This window comes from Monodon monoceros, unplaced genomic scaffold (assembly GCF_005190385.1).
Source record: "Monodon monoceros isolate NGI ecotype Baffin Bay Population unplaced genomic scaffold, NGI_Narwhal_1 Super_Scaffold_6, whole genome shotgun sequence".
NCBI lineage: Eukaryota > Metazoa > Chordata > Mammalia > Artiodactyla > Monodontidae > Monodon > Monodon monoceros.
Window position 1 is genome coordinate 83,921,285 of NW_021703783.1, and position 15,994 is coordinate 83,937,278.

General features: G+C 33.3%; 1 protein-coding gene across 8 annotated transcripts in view; it reads left to right on the plus strand.

The window, feature by feature from the left end:
* WASHC4 (WASH complex subunit 4) overlaps positions 1-15,994 on the plus strand; it is a 67,242-nt gene that overhangs the window by 38,374 nt on the left and 12,874 nt on the right. For 2 of the 8 annotated variants that reach the window (XR_003791014.1, XR_003791013.1), the window contains exons 26-34: positions 717-825; positions 4,596-4,662; positions 5,170-5,256; positions 7,163-7,310; positions 9,602-9,698; positions 10,286-10,482; positions 10,804-10,903; positions 12,840-12,915; positions 13,253-14,257. Coding sequence is in view for 4 of the 8 variants with exons in the window: in XM_029204369.1 (XP_029060202.1) it covers positions 717-825; positions 4,596-4,662; positions 5,170-5,256; positions 7,163-7,310; positions 9,602-9,698; positions 10,286-10,482; positions 10,804-10,903; positions 12,840-12,907 (873 nt within the window). In the remaining 4 variants the exon portion in view is untranslated. Of the gene's footprint in view, positions 1-716; positions 826-4,595; positions 4,663-5,169; positions 5,257-7,162; positions 7,311-9,601; positions 9,699-10,285; positions 10,483-10,803; positions 10,904-12,839; positions 15,616-15,994 lie in introns of those variants that run through there. The other 6 variants (XR_003791015.1, XR_003791016.1, XM_029204369.1 and 3 more) reach the window with 6 other exon arrangements.

The following is a 15,994-nucleotide window of genomic DNA, read 5'->3' on the forward strand; positions in this document are numbered from 1 at the left end:
ACAGTACAGAGGCATATAGCCACATGGATGGAGAACCAACAGGCTTAGATGGATCTTAACGTTTGATGTGCTGCATCCAGAACTGTCTTAAGCATCACCTAGTTCCAGCCCTTTTATACACTAGTTTAGTTCTTTTCAGTGTCAGAGCGGCAAAATATTACTTTCTGGTGAAATAATTATTAAAATTACAGATTACAGTTATCAGTACAAAATTATATTCACTCTCATCTTTATTGGAACAGAAGTTACTAGTGTTTAGAGAAATAAATAATAATTTGTTGGATAAGTATTTCCATTTTTTATTAATATAAAATGAGTAATTTTCTAAATCTTTTAATGGGCTAAGACTTGAAAAATTATAAATCCCTGATACTTCTCAGGCCATGGAAACTTGGTCACACATTTCTGAACAAATGTTTCTAGGAGGAATTGATTTCTTTTATCTATCTGACAGAGTTGTTGGGTCTAGGGAGACAAATAATATTGATGGAAAACCTAAAGTTGGTGGCATTAATAATTTTTCTCCTTATTTAATTTGTATTGACCTTGAATATTGGTAGTTTTTGTGCTATAAATTTTTTGTCATCAGACTTCAGTGACTTTTTTTAAGCACAATGTAAATACAAAATTAGAAAGGACAGTGGTATTGTCATGGTAGGCATTTTATGCTTTAGGGGTCTTTGTTAATAATGGTAGTCTTCAAATTATCTCTCTAGTATCCTTTTGAAAGAGCAGAAAAATTCAATCGAGGCATCAGAAAACTTGGAATAACCCCAGAGGGACAAAGCTACCTTGATCAGTTCAGGCAACTCATCAGCCAAATTGGTAAGTTACTGTAAAAGTGTTGGGAAATAAAGTACAAATCCCAAGAATCTATCTCATATATTAAGTATCTCATACGAATAAACTTCAATATGTGAGTGCCTGAGTTCAGCTTTATTCCACTAATAATTTCCTTTTCTTACCAGAAGTTTTTCAAGTATGATTAGACTGTTGGTGCATAATAATTGAGAGATTGTGGATTAATTTAAATAAATGAAATATTTATAAATATAATATAAATATTTTTGTGGATAAGCTCTTCAGTTAAATTAAAAATATAATAACTAACTCATCTCAAAGGCCATACTCATGGTAAATAGTCAACTGGTAACTATTTATTGGGTACCTACTGTGTTCAAGGCACTGTTTTAGACTTTTAAAAGTTACGCCTAAATGCAAAGGTGTAAAATGTTTATGTGAAAAGTTAACTAATAATTTTTCTATGCTACATCATTTCATATTTATATATAATTTCTTGAGTTGTCCTTCTGCTTACAAGTAGAACTTGTCTTCTGAAATGTGTAATACTGTATTTAAAAACAAGAACTGCATTTTAAAATAATCCTAGATTAAAAAAACTTTATGCTTACTAGAGCTTTTCACATATATTATCTCTATTAATATCCGCACAGTAACCCTTGAGATAGGCACGTAGTCATGTTTTTAAAGATGAAAAAAGAGAAACACAAGAGAGATAAGTGGCGTTGCTGGGACTTTTTTGGCTCCAAGTCCAAAGGTGTTTTGTATTCTTCACAGTTGCAGACGCCAAGCAGTTAGTAAATTCTTATTGACTATAATTTGGTAAAATTGTGCCTCCTGAGATTCATTCATTCATTTATCAAACATTTATAAAGGCTCTGTTACACCAGATATTTTTCTAGATGCTGAGAATACAAATAGCCTTTGTTCTAAGGGGCTTTAAGTTTACTAGTGGGAAGGGTGTTATAAGCATTTAGTTAGGTAGTAAAGTCAGTGAGCACTAGCTTAAGTTTTAGAAATTAATTGGTTTACATATTAGGCCTTTCTATTTTGTATTAGTACAAGAACTTAGAGAATTTTACCTTAGTAAATTTTTAATTTTAAACAATTTAATAATGAAGTATTTTCAAATAAGTACTTTTTTATTCATAGTGATATTTGATGACATATTAGATTGTAAACGCTTGGAGCAATAGTTTTTAACCCTTTCTGAGAATCTGATGAAAACTCTGGATTGATTTTTGTTTTTCCCAGAACAATGCCCATATGCACGTTCACGTACATTTTTGCATATAGTATACTGGAGTTCAGATGCTCAAAGTCAGAGTCCATGGGCCTCAAATTAAGAGCTGTTTTTCTGGAGCAGTGTTGCTTAAAACTTCACTTAATTCATACACCAGTATGAGTTTTTTCCCCCATGTGAATACTGCCTGTAGTAGTATTTATTTCATGTTTTTATATTTTTTAAAAGTATAATTTTGTACTATGAAATTATCATTAAATCATGAGCTTAATATGCTAGTCATTTTTCCCCAATACACATCAAAATACACATTTTCCCCCAATACACAAAAAATAACGACACCTCTGTTGCCACTAGCATGTATTCCGCAGTTGGCGCATATTATCCTTTTTACTTTGTTCCAGCATTTTATTCTTTATTCTCTTCTTAGGAAATATAAATTCTTTACCTCTGCCTATGAAAAATTGTAATGTGCTTTTGAGTCTCTTCACTCTCTTGAGAAAAGGAGTAAGGAATCTCAGAGCTGGGAGCAAAGTGAGAAGTCCTTTTGTCTAAGTCCTTCTTTGCCTGCTGAAATAACTGACACATTAACATTTATTGAGCATTTATTTACTATGTGCCAAGGCTGTTCTGAGTGCTTTATATGTTCTAATGCATGTAAAACTCACAATGTTATGAAGTAAATGTTATTTCCATTCATTCATTCCACAGGCTTATTGAGGACAACACAATGTTCCTAGGTGCTGGTGATACCTATGACAATAAACAAAGTCTTCGCCCCTTTAGAGCTTAATTTAACAGATGTGGAGACTAAGACACAAAGTTTATAACTTGACCTAGGTTTTACAGCTGTAAAGTACAGAGTCCATATTTGAACCCAACTAGTCTGGCTTCAGAGGTTTGCTCTTAACTGCTACTCCCTATTTGCTTCTCACTAGCACATTTGATCAGTCAGATACCAGTTTGACAATTTGGAGGAAAACAATCACACTAGATACTTGATGTTTCTAAGATGCATAAAGAAACATTTTAACATCATCTCTCATATTGAGATAAGCCTTAAAATAGATTCAGTAATACTACTTGAGGGTTTTAAAAGGTATCAGATGAGATTATGTATGTAAAGTACATATTACTATAATATATGGTTGTGAAATGTTAACAGCTTCTTACCTTTTTGTCTATTCTTTCTCCCAAGTAATTTCATTTCATTTGAGTAGGAAATGTTGGCTCTAGGGATAGAGCAGTGAAGAAAACAAAAGCTGTATCGTGGATCTTGCATTCTAGTGGGATGAGACACAAAGAGATATATAATGTATCAATGATAGGTGCTGAGTAAGCAGATGTAGTGGTGCTGGGCAGTGCTATGTAGTGATATTCAGGGAAAGCTCTAAGGAGGTGACATATGGGCAGGAACCTAAATAACATGAAGGAATAAGCCATGTGCATGCATAGCTAGGAAAAGAGTATACCAGAAAGAAGCGACACTAAATGTAAAATGCCTGAGTCTGCTTGGCACTTTTGGGAAATAGTCAGGGGCTGGAATGGAGTTAGTGAAGACCTGAATGGTAGGGCATGGTATCAGAACAGCAGCAAGGGGCAAGATCATACAAGGCTGTGATGACCATGTTAGGAATTTGGATTTTATTCTGAGATGGAGAGCTATTGTAGAGTTTTCAGAAAAGGAATGAAGTGCTCCAACTTAGTTTTAAAAGAACCACCAGCCGCTATGTGAAGGAAACATTGTGAGGGGTGGGACGCTAAAGGTGGAAGTAGAGAGATCAGGAGGCCATTGCATAGCGCATTTCTAGGCAGGAGATGGTGCTGGTTTGGAATAGGGTGATAGCTGTGAAGCTGGTGAAAACTGGTTGGATTCTGGCTACATTTTGAAGGTAGAGCCAACATAATTTGCCCATTGATTAGATATAAAGTGTGAGAGAAAGGAAGGAGCCAGGGATGACTTCAGCACATTTGGCCTGAGCTACTGGAAGGATGGAATTGTCATTTTCTAAGGTAGAAAATATAATTGGGGGTGAAGATCTTGAGTTTGAGTTGAACTTACTAAATTAAAATTTCTTTTAGACATGTAGGTGTAGGCATTGGATAAAAAAGCCTAGAGGAGTAGCCCAGGTTGGAGATATTAGTTTGGGAGGCATCAAATAAGGATTTCTGAATATCACTTCCATCTGTGTGTGTGTATGAGAGTGAGAGAGAGACACAAACACATACTTAATGTGAGTGAAGAAATTATTGATATAGTAATATATTAAAGTGATTTTTTAAAAATGTCAGCATTTAATGACTACAAGTGAAAGTTACATTTATTTTAAAAATATTTAATATAGATGTATATATGTACCTTTATATTTTAAGTGCACAAATATGTAAGTTTTATTTTTATAGAGCAAAAACTGAAGTGTAAAATACAGCAAAATCTCTTGCTACTTAGGAGTGGAAACCTTGTAATTGCTATAAATAACTGTATTCCTGATTATTAGAACTTAGAGTTATTTGTATAAACATCTGATTTTTTGTGTGTGTGGTTTTTAAGGTAATGCTATGGGCTATGTACGGATGATAAGATCTGGTGGCCTTCATTGTAGCAGCAATGCCATTAGGTATGGATGCAAACATATTTTTGCCTTGTTTATGCCATTTAGAAATGTCATTTAAATATGTCTTTTTTATAAGTAATAATGTAGAGAGGGTTTTTTTCTTTTTTTGTTGATACATTTTGAGATCAAATATGGAAGAAAATCATTAGTTGTACTAGTTAAATTTTTTCTCAAATTTTAAGACTACAGCAGACCGTTGAAAAGCTTTATTTAGTTAACTTATAACTTATAAATAAAGCTTATAGTTAACTTAAGGTTATAGTTAATTTCTTTTATTGGTACAGTTTGTGAATGGTTCTATAGATTACATGATTTTTAAGGATAATTTGATTATTCATATATCTAGAATTCAATTGTGGAACTAAAGTGGTGATATTAATAATATAACTGAAATGCAAAATTCTTTCCAAAGATACAGTTGAAAAATTTAGAGTCTTACAGTACTGCTTTCATATCTGTGTCAGTTGCACATATTTAACTTAATAAATTCCTTCCCAAATTCTTATGTAGATTTGTACCTGATCTTGAAGATATTGTAAATTTTGAAGAACTAGTAAAAGAAGAAGGTCTTGCAGAAGAAACATTAAAAGCAGCTAGGTAATCTAATTTTGGAATAATTTAAATTTGGAGATTTGAAAAGTATATGTTCATTTAAATGTTAAAGACAAGACTAGAGGGTAATATATAAACTTATATGTCAGTGTTTTTACTACGCAAGTAATGGTCTCAGTTTATGAAATATAATTTTTTCAAGACTACAGTATTCTGATGCCTTTCCAACTTCCCTAAAAGGAATCTTCTAGACCATGGGTTTCTAATACATGTGACTGTTGAACACCTGACATGTGGCTAGTCCGAATTGAAATGTGCTAAAGTGTAAAGTTCATAACTGGTTTTGATGATTTAGTGTTTAAAAAAGAATGCCAAATATCTCATTAATAAAATTCATTTCACTTATTTCTTTTTACTCTTTTTAAATATTTCTATTTGCCAACTAGTATTTCTAGAATACTAGTCCTTCCTTTCATGTAATCTATAGCAGCAGTGTCCAGTACAGTAGTCACTACCACATGTAGCTGTTGAATACTGGAAAGAGGGCTAATGGGACTAGGGAACTGAATTAAAATTTTTATTTCATTTAAATTTAAATAGCTAATGACTATCTTATTGGACAGTGCAGATCTACAGACTTGAGTAAATGGTGATTTTGGAAAACAATTTAAAACTTGAGAGAGGCATGCAGAATTGTTAAGAAAGTCTTTAGAAAACTAAGTTATAGTATTAATAATTGTAACACTTATTGAGTCCTGGGCAAAGTGGAGACAATTTGAATATCAAAAAGAATAATGGTAGAAATTGCTTATAATACATTGAATTTAAAAAAGAAACCGTGGGTATAGTGATAATAAGAAAAGTTGGAGAAGCAGAGGGAAAGTTCTTTTTTACAGTGCTAGCCAGCTAGTAAATACAGAAGGGATGAGAAAATTTAGGAAAAAAAACAGTTTTGCAACTATCACTGTAATGCTTGAAATGAGACAAATCATCAGTGGGTTGTCAAACATTTTTGGAGAACAGAGTATTCATTCACTATGAAAAACTTATCTCAGAAATTGATTATTAATCACAAAGGGAAAAAACATCTTCACAATGCAGAGACTGATGTATTCCACCTTAACCAAGTGATCAAACGTAGCATCACCAGTAACAGGACATGCTGACATTATAGGGCCCCCTGATGTAATGGCAAGTACCTATTTTGTATTCTCACCCAAAATGTTTACTCATCAAGTGAAGGAAAGTTCATGGCAGGTGAAGTCATAGAGTTATGAGGTTATGATAATGAATTGATTATCTAAGTGGACATTAAGTCTTCCAGAATAATGGAGGAGAACTGGAGTGGGTCTCATAGTCCAATATAAACACATGTAGAGCAGTGGTTAAAACTGTTATAGATGCCTGCTTTCAGGAGAGGGTAGTTGGATATAGTTGGATCATGAGTCTCAAAGGAGAGATTTCTAAGACCGTCTAGTGGTGGGGGAATAATAATTTGAAAGTGGTAATAGCTATACATAAGGGATGTAGGAGAAAAAGCAGTTAATGTTTCTGAAGGTTGAGTGGGAAGCTAAGTTCTTCAAAAGGAGATGGGTTTCAGTTGAGGTAAGGAGGTATAGAAGAAGCGTTAGTGAAGAGATTTAAGATGAAAACGAATTTATTCACAATGAAATGGAATTCTACAGGGCTCATTGTGAGAAGAAGAAATAGAAAATTCTATAAAGTTCCAAGAGGCCCTACATATTCTGTTTTAGGGACTAAGTTAATTAAATCATATTGATTAGGCTCTGTCCATAAAAAAATGAGTTCATTCTGAACCCCAAGGAAGTTTACTTAGAGGTGTCTTATATTTCACATTTTTGAGTGCTCTCATCTAAACTAATGAGAAGTGGATTTTAAAAGCCACATCTTTTGAGAAAGGAACCAAGTAAATAATTTTTTTGCATTTTAGGCATTTGGATTCCGTCCTCAGCGATCACACACGAAATTCTGCCGAAGGCACAGAGTATTTCAAAATGCTTGTGGATGTTTTTGCTCCAGAATTTCGAAGGCCGAAGAATATACATCTCCGAAATTTCTATATCATTGTTCCACCTCTGGTGAGTATTTTTAGTACCCAAAATGAATTTTTTGAAAAAGTATTAATAAATAGATCCAGTTTTTTTTACAGCAGGAAATGCAAACAGACTATATTGTTGACTTTCTGGTTGTAGATAAAACTAAATGTGGTCTCAGTGAACGCGGCCTAGAATTTTTACTTATTAGCTATGTAGAATGAGACTTATTCGTAGTTCAGATAGATTCTTATTTGTTCATAACAGCCAGAGAAATCCTAGTGTGATTTAAATTACTTGAGCATACACTATTTTATACACACACACACACACACACACATACACATATAATCTTTGGGCTGAATTATACCATATAGTCATTTTAAGTGATTAGTGTGTAGACTGTTAAAATATGAAGTATTTCTTAAAAGCATACTATTTGAGGACAACTTCTGTCTCTTTGGTAGTAAATATGAACATCTAAGCTAAAATTTTAGTGCTTTCTTGTTGTAGTATATGGTATGTTTTGCTCTAATTCTGTAGTTGGCATCGTAAAAATAGCTCAAGTTAACCAAAATCGCAATATAAAAACAATTGTCACAGTGGGGAAAATGGAGTTAAGAGGTTAGAGAGGTATATATAGCAATAAGAGTTATTTTTCTATAAAGGTTTCTATATCAAAGCTCTTTCTTAAAAAATTTGTAAATGGATAGCTCTAAAATCTAAATATCACTGAGCAGACGTAGCTTTTGATTACATCTAACTTTGATCGAGTTATAACTTTTCACATTGCTGCCTGAATTAACACATACGTTCTAACATATTAGAACCATTATTATCCATTGAAAGCAGCTGATGGTCTATGGACAGCTTTTTTCTTCACGCATTTTCCTTTCTGCTGTTTTTTTTTATACGTTAATTGTTAATGCTCTATTATAATAATTGTTATGTAGCAAAAATGTCCACAGTTATCTGATAGGCATTATCTTTTCATCTTCAGATATGAATAGAAGTGTCAGATTGGAGGCGAGTCTATCTTAGTTATACTTTGATAATAGTGTAGTTAACTCATGGTGAGTTCTCACCATCTTTCTTTAATTTGAAGTCATGGTAAACAGCAATGGCAAACCGTTGTGGGATTGAGGAAGAGTCTAGTTTTGCAGAGCTGCTGTCAGAATTCAGTTAGTGATGGAGAAAACAAGAGGGATTACAAACACTACAAAGAAGAGAAGTATAGGACACTATTCTTGTGTCCTTGAGTTTATAATCTAATTCCAGAAAGAAGACAAACATAAATGAGATATCTGAAGATTTAAGTAACAGTTGACAAAGATTTTATAAAATGTGATTAATTGCCAAGTAAGTTTCACAGGCAAAAAAAGTGGAACTTGATAATCTTGTTTACAGTGTAGGCTATTATAGTACTTATCACACTGTACCATAATTATTTTTAAACAGGTCTCTCTATATCCCAGTGCTGTGCTATCCTTTTGTAGCCCCTAATGGCTACTTAAATGTAAATTAGTTAAAATTTTATGAAGAAATTCAGTTCAGTTCCTAAGTTTTACCGTACACATTTCAAGTGCACAGTGGCCATATGTGGCTGGTGGCTTACTGTATCGGACAGTGTAGATACACAGCATTTCTGTCATTGCCAGGAGTGCTGCTCTATAGAGTGTGAACTCTTTGATGGTATTCATTTTTTTATTGTAATTATTTAATAATGCCTGGTATTATTAAGTTTCAGTAAATATTTGTTGAATAAATGCTATGATTAGATAAGGTATTTCAGAGGAGCTAAACTTTTAGGGAAGTGCTTTTTTTGGAGGGAATTTGTTTATCCAAATGACTACTAAGCCTTTTAAACTGAGAATATGGTAAGAACTACTATTGTAGAATGAATTGGGTGGGCAGAAGTAAGGACTGCCATGCTTAAGAGTGCTTAAGCTTTTAAGTAAAGCAGGCCTACTTTTCTGACTACAACTTTGATTTAGAGTATGACTTTAGGCAAGTTACTAAACCACTCAAGTCTCAGTGCCTTCATTTGTTAAATGTGCATAATATTTTAGAATGAGCCATACACAAAAGCGCTGTGCTTGGGTTAAGTGGTGATTGAGGGAGTGCTCATATTTAAAGGACTTGGAAAGAAGAGCCATTAAGAGATACTTACACAGATTATGACCTCACCAAGAGGCTATTTATATGAGGGAAATGTTTCAAATCAAAAGGACAGGAGCTTAGAAGAGATCCTGTTTATAATTTCTGAAATGTCTGTTTTAGGAACTGAAGATTTTTTAGCACAATTGTTTCTCTAATATGTTGTTATATCTTTTTAGACCCTCAACTTTGTAGAGCATTCCATTAGTTGCAAGGAGAAATTGAATAAAAAAAATAAAATTGGAGCTGCCTTTACTGATGATGGCTTTGCCATGGGTAAGCTTAGTGGTATTGTTTTCTCATGAATTTTATGTTTACCTTACAATGGAATTTTCAGAATGTTTGCTTGAGAATAGAGCTATGTGCTCTTTGTAGATTTGTTTTTCACGAGCAGTGTTTACTGTATTTTTTGGCTGGGTCATCTGATTGACCATTACTTATACTGTTGTTCATGCTCCTTTGGTATTGCTAATCACTTAGAGTGGTTGGACCCAATTATTTAGGCTTTGTTTTTGTTGTGGTTTTATTTACAGTTTGAGCATCTTGTATTTAGTTTCCTGTAGCTTCCTAGTTGTTGTCTATTTAGCAGTGGAAGTTTTTCCCCACCTTTACAGCCATATGTTATCTCCAGGTGATTTTCATAGCCATGTTATTCCTTCTTGATTGGCCTTTTTTTTAGTTCTTTTATATGTTTTTAAGGAGGAATTAAGCCATGTTGCTAAACTTATTCATTTGTGCTGTAAAATGTAATTTGAAAGAGGATTAATTCAAAATGGTTAGCTTAATTTTAGGAATTATTGGTGGAGTAGAATATAACTTGTCTACACATTGTAATTTCGTTTTGGTTTTGCTGGTGACTCTAGGTGTGGCTTATATTCTGAAGCTTTTGGATCAGTACCAGGAATTTGACTCACTTCACTGGTTCCAGTCTGTTAGAGAGAAGTACCTGAAGGAGATAAGAGCAGTTGCTAAGCAACAGAATGTGCAGTCAACTAGTCAGGATGAAAAACTACTACAAACCATGAATCTCACTCAGAAGCGACTGGATGTTTATCTACAGGTAGACGAGAGTAACAGTCAGATCTGCTTTGACTTTTTAATATCCATTACTTCTTGATCACTGAAGAAACATAAATCATATTGAAACTCCCATTTTAACAAGTGAGATGAATAGTGGTCATAAGAGTATATTTTTAAATGAATGGTATTTGGAAGCCATTTGACTCATATCTTTAAAAATGGGTGGATTACACAGTTCAGTTTCTGTATTTGCGATTTGCACTCACTAGAGCTTTTTAGAAATAATGAGATATTAAATATAATTTTGATGTTTTACTAAAGTATTTTCAGCTTTTATTTCTAATTTTTTCAATTTACTTAGGAATTTGAATTGCTCTGTTTCTCACTGAGCAGTGCAAGAATTTTCTTCAGAGCTGACAAGACTGCAGCTGAAGAAAACCAAGAAAAGAAAGAGAAAGAAGGTCAGTGAGTGGCTTAAATTTGGAAAGACCAATAAATCTGTCTTTAGTAGTAGACACGAATACCCCATTTTATCTAGTCAGACTTTTCTTTTTGAAAAATAATATAGACCTAGAAATGTCTTTTTAAAGAAGTAAAGCCTAAGGGGATCATTTGTGAAACTGAAAAGAAATTTAACATAGATTATGCATTTCATTCTGAGATAACTCTTGATTCAGTTCATCTCTTAATTAAAAAAATTTACCAAGTTTAGGGTTTTTTCTTTCACCCTTCAACTGTATCAGATAAGAAGGAACAAATTAGAGGAGGAGACTAAATGTTGGCTTATAAGTCAGAGCTGCTGATGACTAGACACTGACTGAATGTATGGGACAGGTGATTAAGGAGACATAAAATAGTCAGGGCCATTTTAGTGTCACAGTAATAGTCTCCTGTGCTCCTCCATAGCCATGCCTTGGAGAATTAGAGAGCAGTAGAGCCATAATAGCTGATAGTCATTAAGGAGAGGATTCTGTCCATTATATTCTTTGTGGGTGTAAATCGTTCAGCATTTCATACTTAAGGGACCCTCATGGTACATTTCTCTCAAATTTGAAATTTAGCAACAATTGTCTTCCCTGAAGAATGGATATTTCCTTTTTTCTGTTATGGAAATTATGTAACTTAGGTTTCCTCTTTGGAAGCTTAAAACTAGGTACAGCAACATGACAGGTTTCATGTTTGCTCTTTTTCCTTTTTCTTACTTGTATTTTACAAATCAAGAATAAAAGATACTTCATAAAATGTGATGTTTTTATTAACCTTATTTTGCCAGTTAGATTTTAAAATAAATATGTTTTTCACACTGAATGGAGGTGATTCATTTGGGTAGACCACTTATATCAGTTACCCTGTTCCCTGTTGATAATGTTCCATCAGTATTACTTATTAGCATATGCAGGCATTTTTGGAATCTAGACTGAATAATAATCGTGTTCTTGAAGAATGACTGCCGGCTGTTACCTGGAAGATACTAAATATTGATTAAATAAAAAAATATGTGTTATGTTTGGGTTCATTTAAAAATAATACTTAGCAAAGCCATCTGGAAGAATTTGAGTCAGTATAATCTAAATTGTGAAGAAATTGAGTTATTGCTTACGTTCTGCTCAGGCCTTTCATGATGCCAGAACCTTGTCTCCAGCCTAGGTAACTAGGAATATTCTGCAGGTGGATTGGCCATTTACTTTAAGGCCTAAAGCATTAAGACAAAACAGACATTTCAGTCTCAGTGGAGCTCCTTGCTTTGGACTGCTGTTCTTAAGGAGCTTTCTAGGGTTTTGGGTAATGTATGTCACCCATGTGCCTGATGCTGGGTGGTGGTTCTGTTTTAGGACTCTATTTTAGCTAAAGTTTGCTCAGAGATGTTGTCAAAGTTGCTGAAAACATTAGTTTTTCTCTGTTAATGAAGTATATATATATATATGACATTTTTCACAAAAGGCAGAAATTCATTTTATCACAGTCATAATAAAAAACTGCATTTAAAAATAAATTATAAATACAGTTGGAAAGTTATTCATTCTGGACAATTTTATATGTGAATTTGTAACCATGTTTCTATCAATAATAGCACTACAATTTCTTGGCCCAGCTGGGGGAAGGTGCAGTGTGAAACCCACCTCAGATGCAGTTTTGCTCTCTCACAATTCTCTACCACTATTACAAACCAGTCAAAACAATTATATTTGCAATATTTAGCCTAGATTTCTAAAAAATTAAGGTAAATAAACTACATGTAATTTGTGATATTAGAGAAACATTTGGTGGATGTAGCATTTTCTTAATTTGAAATTTAGCAATATAGTCCTTCTTAATTTTTTTTTTTAGTCCTTATTTACTTAATTCGCTTTTTAAAATGAACATAAATATGTCCATTATTTTCACTCATGCTTCCAGAAGAGACTAAAACAAGCAACGGAGACCTGTCCGACAGCACTGTGTCTGCAGATCCTGTTGTCAAATGATACTGATGGTATGCGTTGCCCCCATGAAATCATCAGAATTGTATATGAAATGGATGTTAATAAGCTAATAACCAAGTGTTTCCTGGGTCACATCTCTGGGAAATATTTAGATGCTGCAACTCTCTAAGGCAGTGCTCTAAAGTTAAGTCCATTCTTCTTCTGAAGGCTCTACTTTTCAAAGGTTGAGAATGAGATTTTAAAATCAGATTTTTGTCTGGACTTTGGCTAGATGTGCCTGGGAACAGTTATTTGAAATGAAGTTTTAGAAGGGTTAACTTAAATTCCTAAACTGCCACCTCAGACCTCTTGTAATCTACATGAATGTTTATAATTGTATTTGTATAGGTCTTTGATCCATATTTGTCTCAGTCATTGGAAATTCAGTGCATATACTATGTACAGCCAGTAATGTTTAAACAAAAGGAATTGAGCCTGAAATTCATGAAGCATACATATCAATATTCTTATAAAAGGGATATATGAAGATGGTTTTGATACTAGAGGTGAGGCATAAGTGTTATGTACCCTTTTTGTACAGTGTGAACTGATTCATTGTTAATTTCATGTGGCTCACTAGAGCTGCTGCTGTCTGTGGTGAGATATTTTATAACTAGTTTACATTGCTTTGAGAACATTTAACCTCCAAAAACTGCTTTAAATTTAAGATTTACTTAATACTTAAGGGGGAAGAAAATACAGATAAAGCCATAGAGTCCTGCTTGAAGCTTTACTTTTGGCTGAAGGCATTATGTATGATAGCAGAGAAAATTGAATGAATTCTTATTTCTACATCCAAACTCAGGTTTCTTCTACATTAGGTTGAACTGAAGTCTTGATGATGGTTTGGGCAGACTTTTTCTTTAAACCAAGTATAATCTAAGAAATCAGATTAAGCACTGTGCAGGCTTTTAAAAAATTACCACTGTGAGAATAAAGTTCTAATAAACTAAACCACTTACTGATTTAAAAGGTACAGAAAGATTTTGAGTAAATTTAGTTCCTGGCAAGCTGTTAGCTTTATTTTTGTAAAGATTATATCAGTTAAATGGTTAATCATGGCCTATAATCTTTTAATATAATACAGTGATACCTTTACAGTGAAAACAAAAAAGTTTAAAACTTTATGTGTAATACTAACATCATTTTAGGAAATACTTGATTTTTCCATTGCACTTGCCTATTAAGCATTTCTTTGGGTAAATCCTGCAAGTAATTCTAACATTGTTGTTTGATTTCCAGCTTTTGGAACGGGTGTACAATGCCCTGTCTGTATTCATTGATCACGGTCAGGGTAACTTTCCCAGCTCAAGATAACACTTTCACTGTTAAAATTCAGAAGAAACAGAATAGGTAGGAAGTGTTTTTTGTCTATTATGTAAACATGATTTACAGAGTTATGTACAATGGATGGATTAAAGGCATTTAATATTTGTAATATGTACTAACTGTAGAAATGGCCCTAAAGCATGCTGCATAATTAATAATTTATATTTTCATTATTGTAAATGTTTATATTAATGATCTTGCATTTGATTGTATCAAATTGGTCACCATTTCATAGCAACAGTATTGTTTTTTCTGTTTTTCTTCTCTAACTTCCCTAAAATCATCTCCTTTAATAGAGATAGAAATTCTAAATAGAAGAGAATCAGGTGTCTCTGTCATTATCCCCACACATGTCAGTTATTTTATCAATACTAGATAGAGTTCACATGCTGACTGCATGGATACCTACAATTGAGAAAAATGTGACAGATTATTATTTTGCCTTTAGTTCAAAACAATGTCACTGCAGTCTGGATGAGGTATAATAAGTTTACTTATTTGAAATAAAATCTCTGAAAAGATTGAGCATATTTAAATGCTGTTAAAAGTGCAGAGCAACAGGGCTTGAGTGTTTTACACCTAAGTTGATGTACACATTTAGATGACAGTTTTCCTTGCTGATGTATTGTTAATATTCTCATTTTTTTCAGACATACTGCAGTTTAAAAATCAGTGTGAGCATTTGTTGTAAACTCACAGAAAACTTAATGCTCAAATTCTCAGGAATTAAGGACTAACCATAACATTGTCAGTTCTAATTAAATTTTATAAAAGATGGCAAGTTTGTTATCTCCGTTACGTGGGGCTTTCCTCTTCCCCAGTTCTAAGAGAATACAATATGCATTGATATAATAGAACATTAATAAATATAATTTCAAAAATGTACTTCCTCTGGATGTTTATGTTCAAAATTGAATGTCTTAAACCCAGTAGTTCTTATATTGATCTTTTTGGAGTTCCTTTTATCTAATAGTGTGTGGAATCTCTTTAAAAAAATACTTGCGTGCACATAGGCAAAATTTCAAGTATAAAACTGGTACTGGCTCCTCTTTGTGTATCCCAGGTGGACTTTTGTTTTCTTCCCTTTTTATATTCTTAATCTTTCTATTGCTTGCTATTTTCAAATAAAGGAACCCACATGAATGTTTAATTTTAAATCTTAATCCTGGGAAGGGATCATTAGTTTGCAGTGCTGTAGTGCCATTTGCAGTCATGACTTGAACTGAAACAATCGAAATAAAGGAAAGCCTTTTAAATACTGTGCTGGAGAAAAATGTTCTTGCTCAGAAAGTCTGATTGCTGCTCCTTCTGAGGAGAAAAGTTTGTAAGGTTGTGGGAAAGATGAGACAATACCATCACATACATTGTCACGTTACTCTTTTATGTTGGATTGGCCAAACGTAAAAGGTAGACTTTAACCAATTTTAATAATTTTAGTTCTTCTTCCAGCTTAAGGTGCAGAAGTTTCAGACTGATGGTATACCTTTTCTTAAGAGAGATTTAATGCTGCAGTTTTTTGTTTTTAGATGTTAGGAACAATTTAACAGGTTGTCAAAGACTTCAGTTTTAAAAAAGGAATCCAGAATAAGTGGGTCTATAGAGATTACGTGAACTCATAGGACTATGCAGTGAACTCAGAGATGGTGACAGCAAAAGGACAGTTTGGTTTACACAAGAAGTTCTTATATACTGTATGAAAGGTCGATTTGGACAAGTATATGGATATTTCCCTCTATTGTAATAGTTTGGTTCTTCTTTACC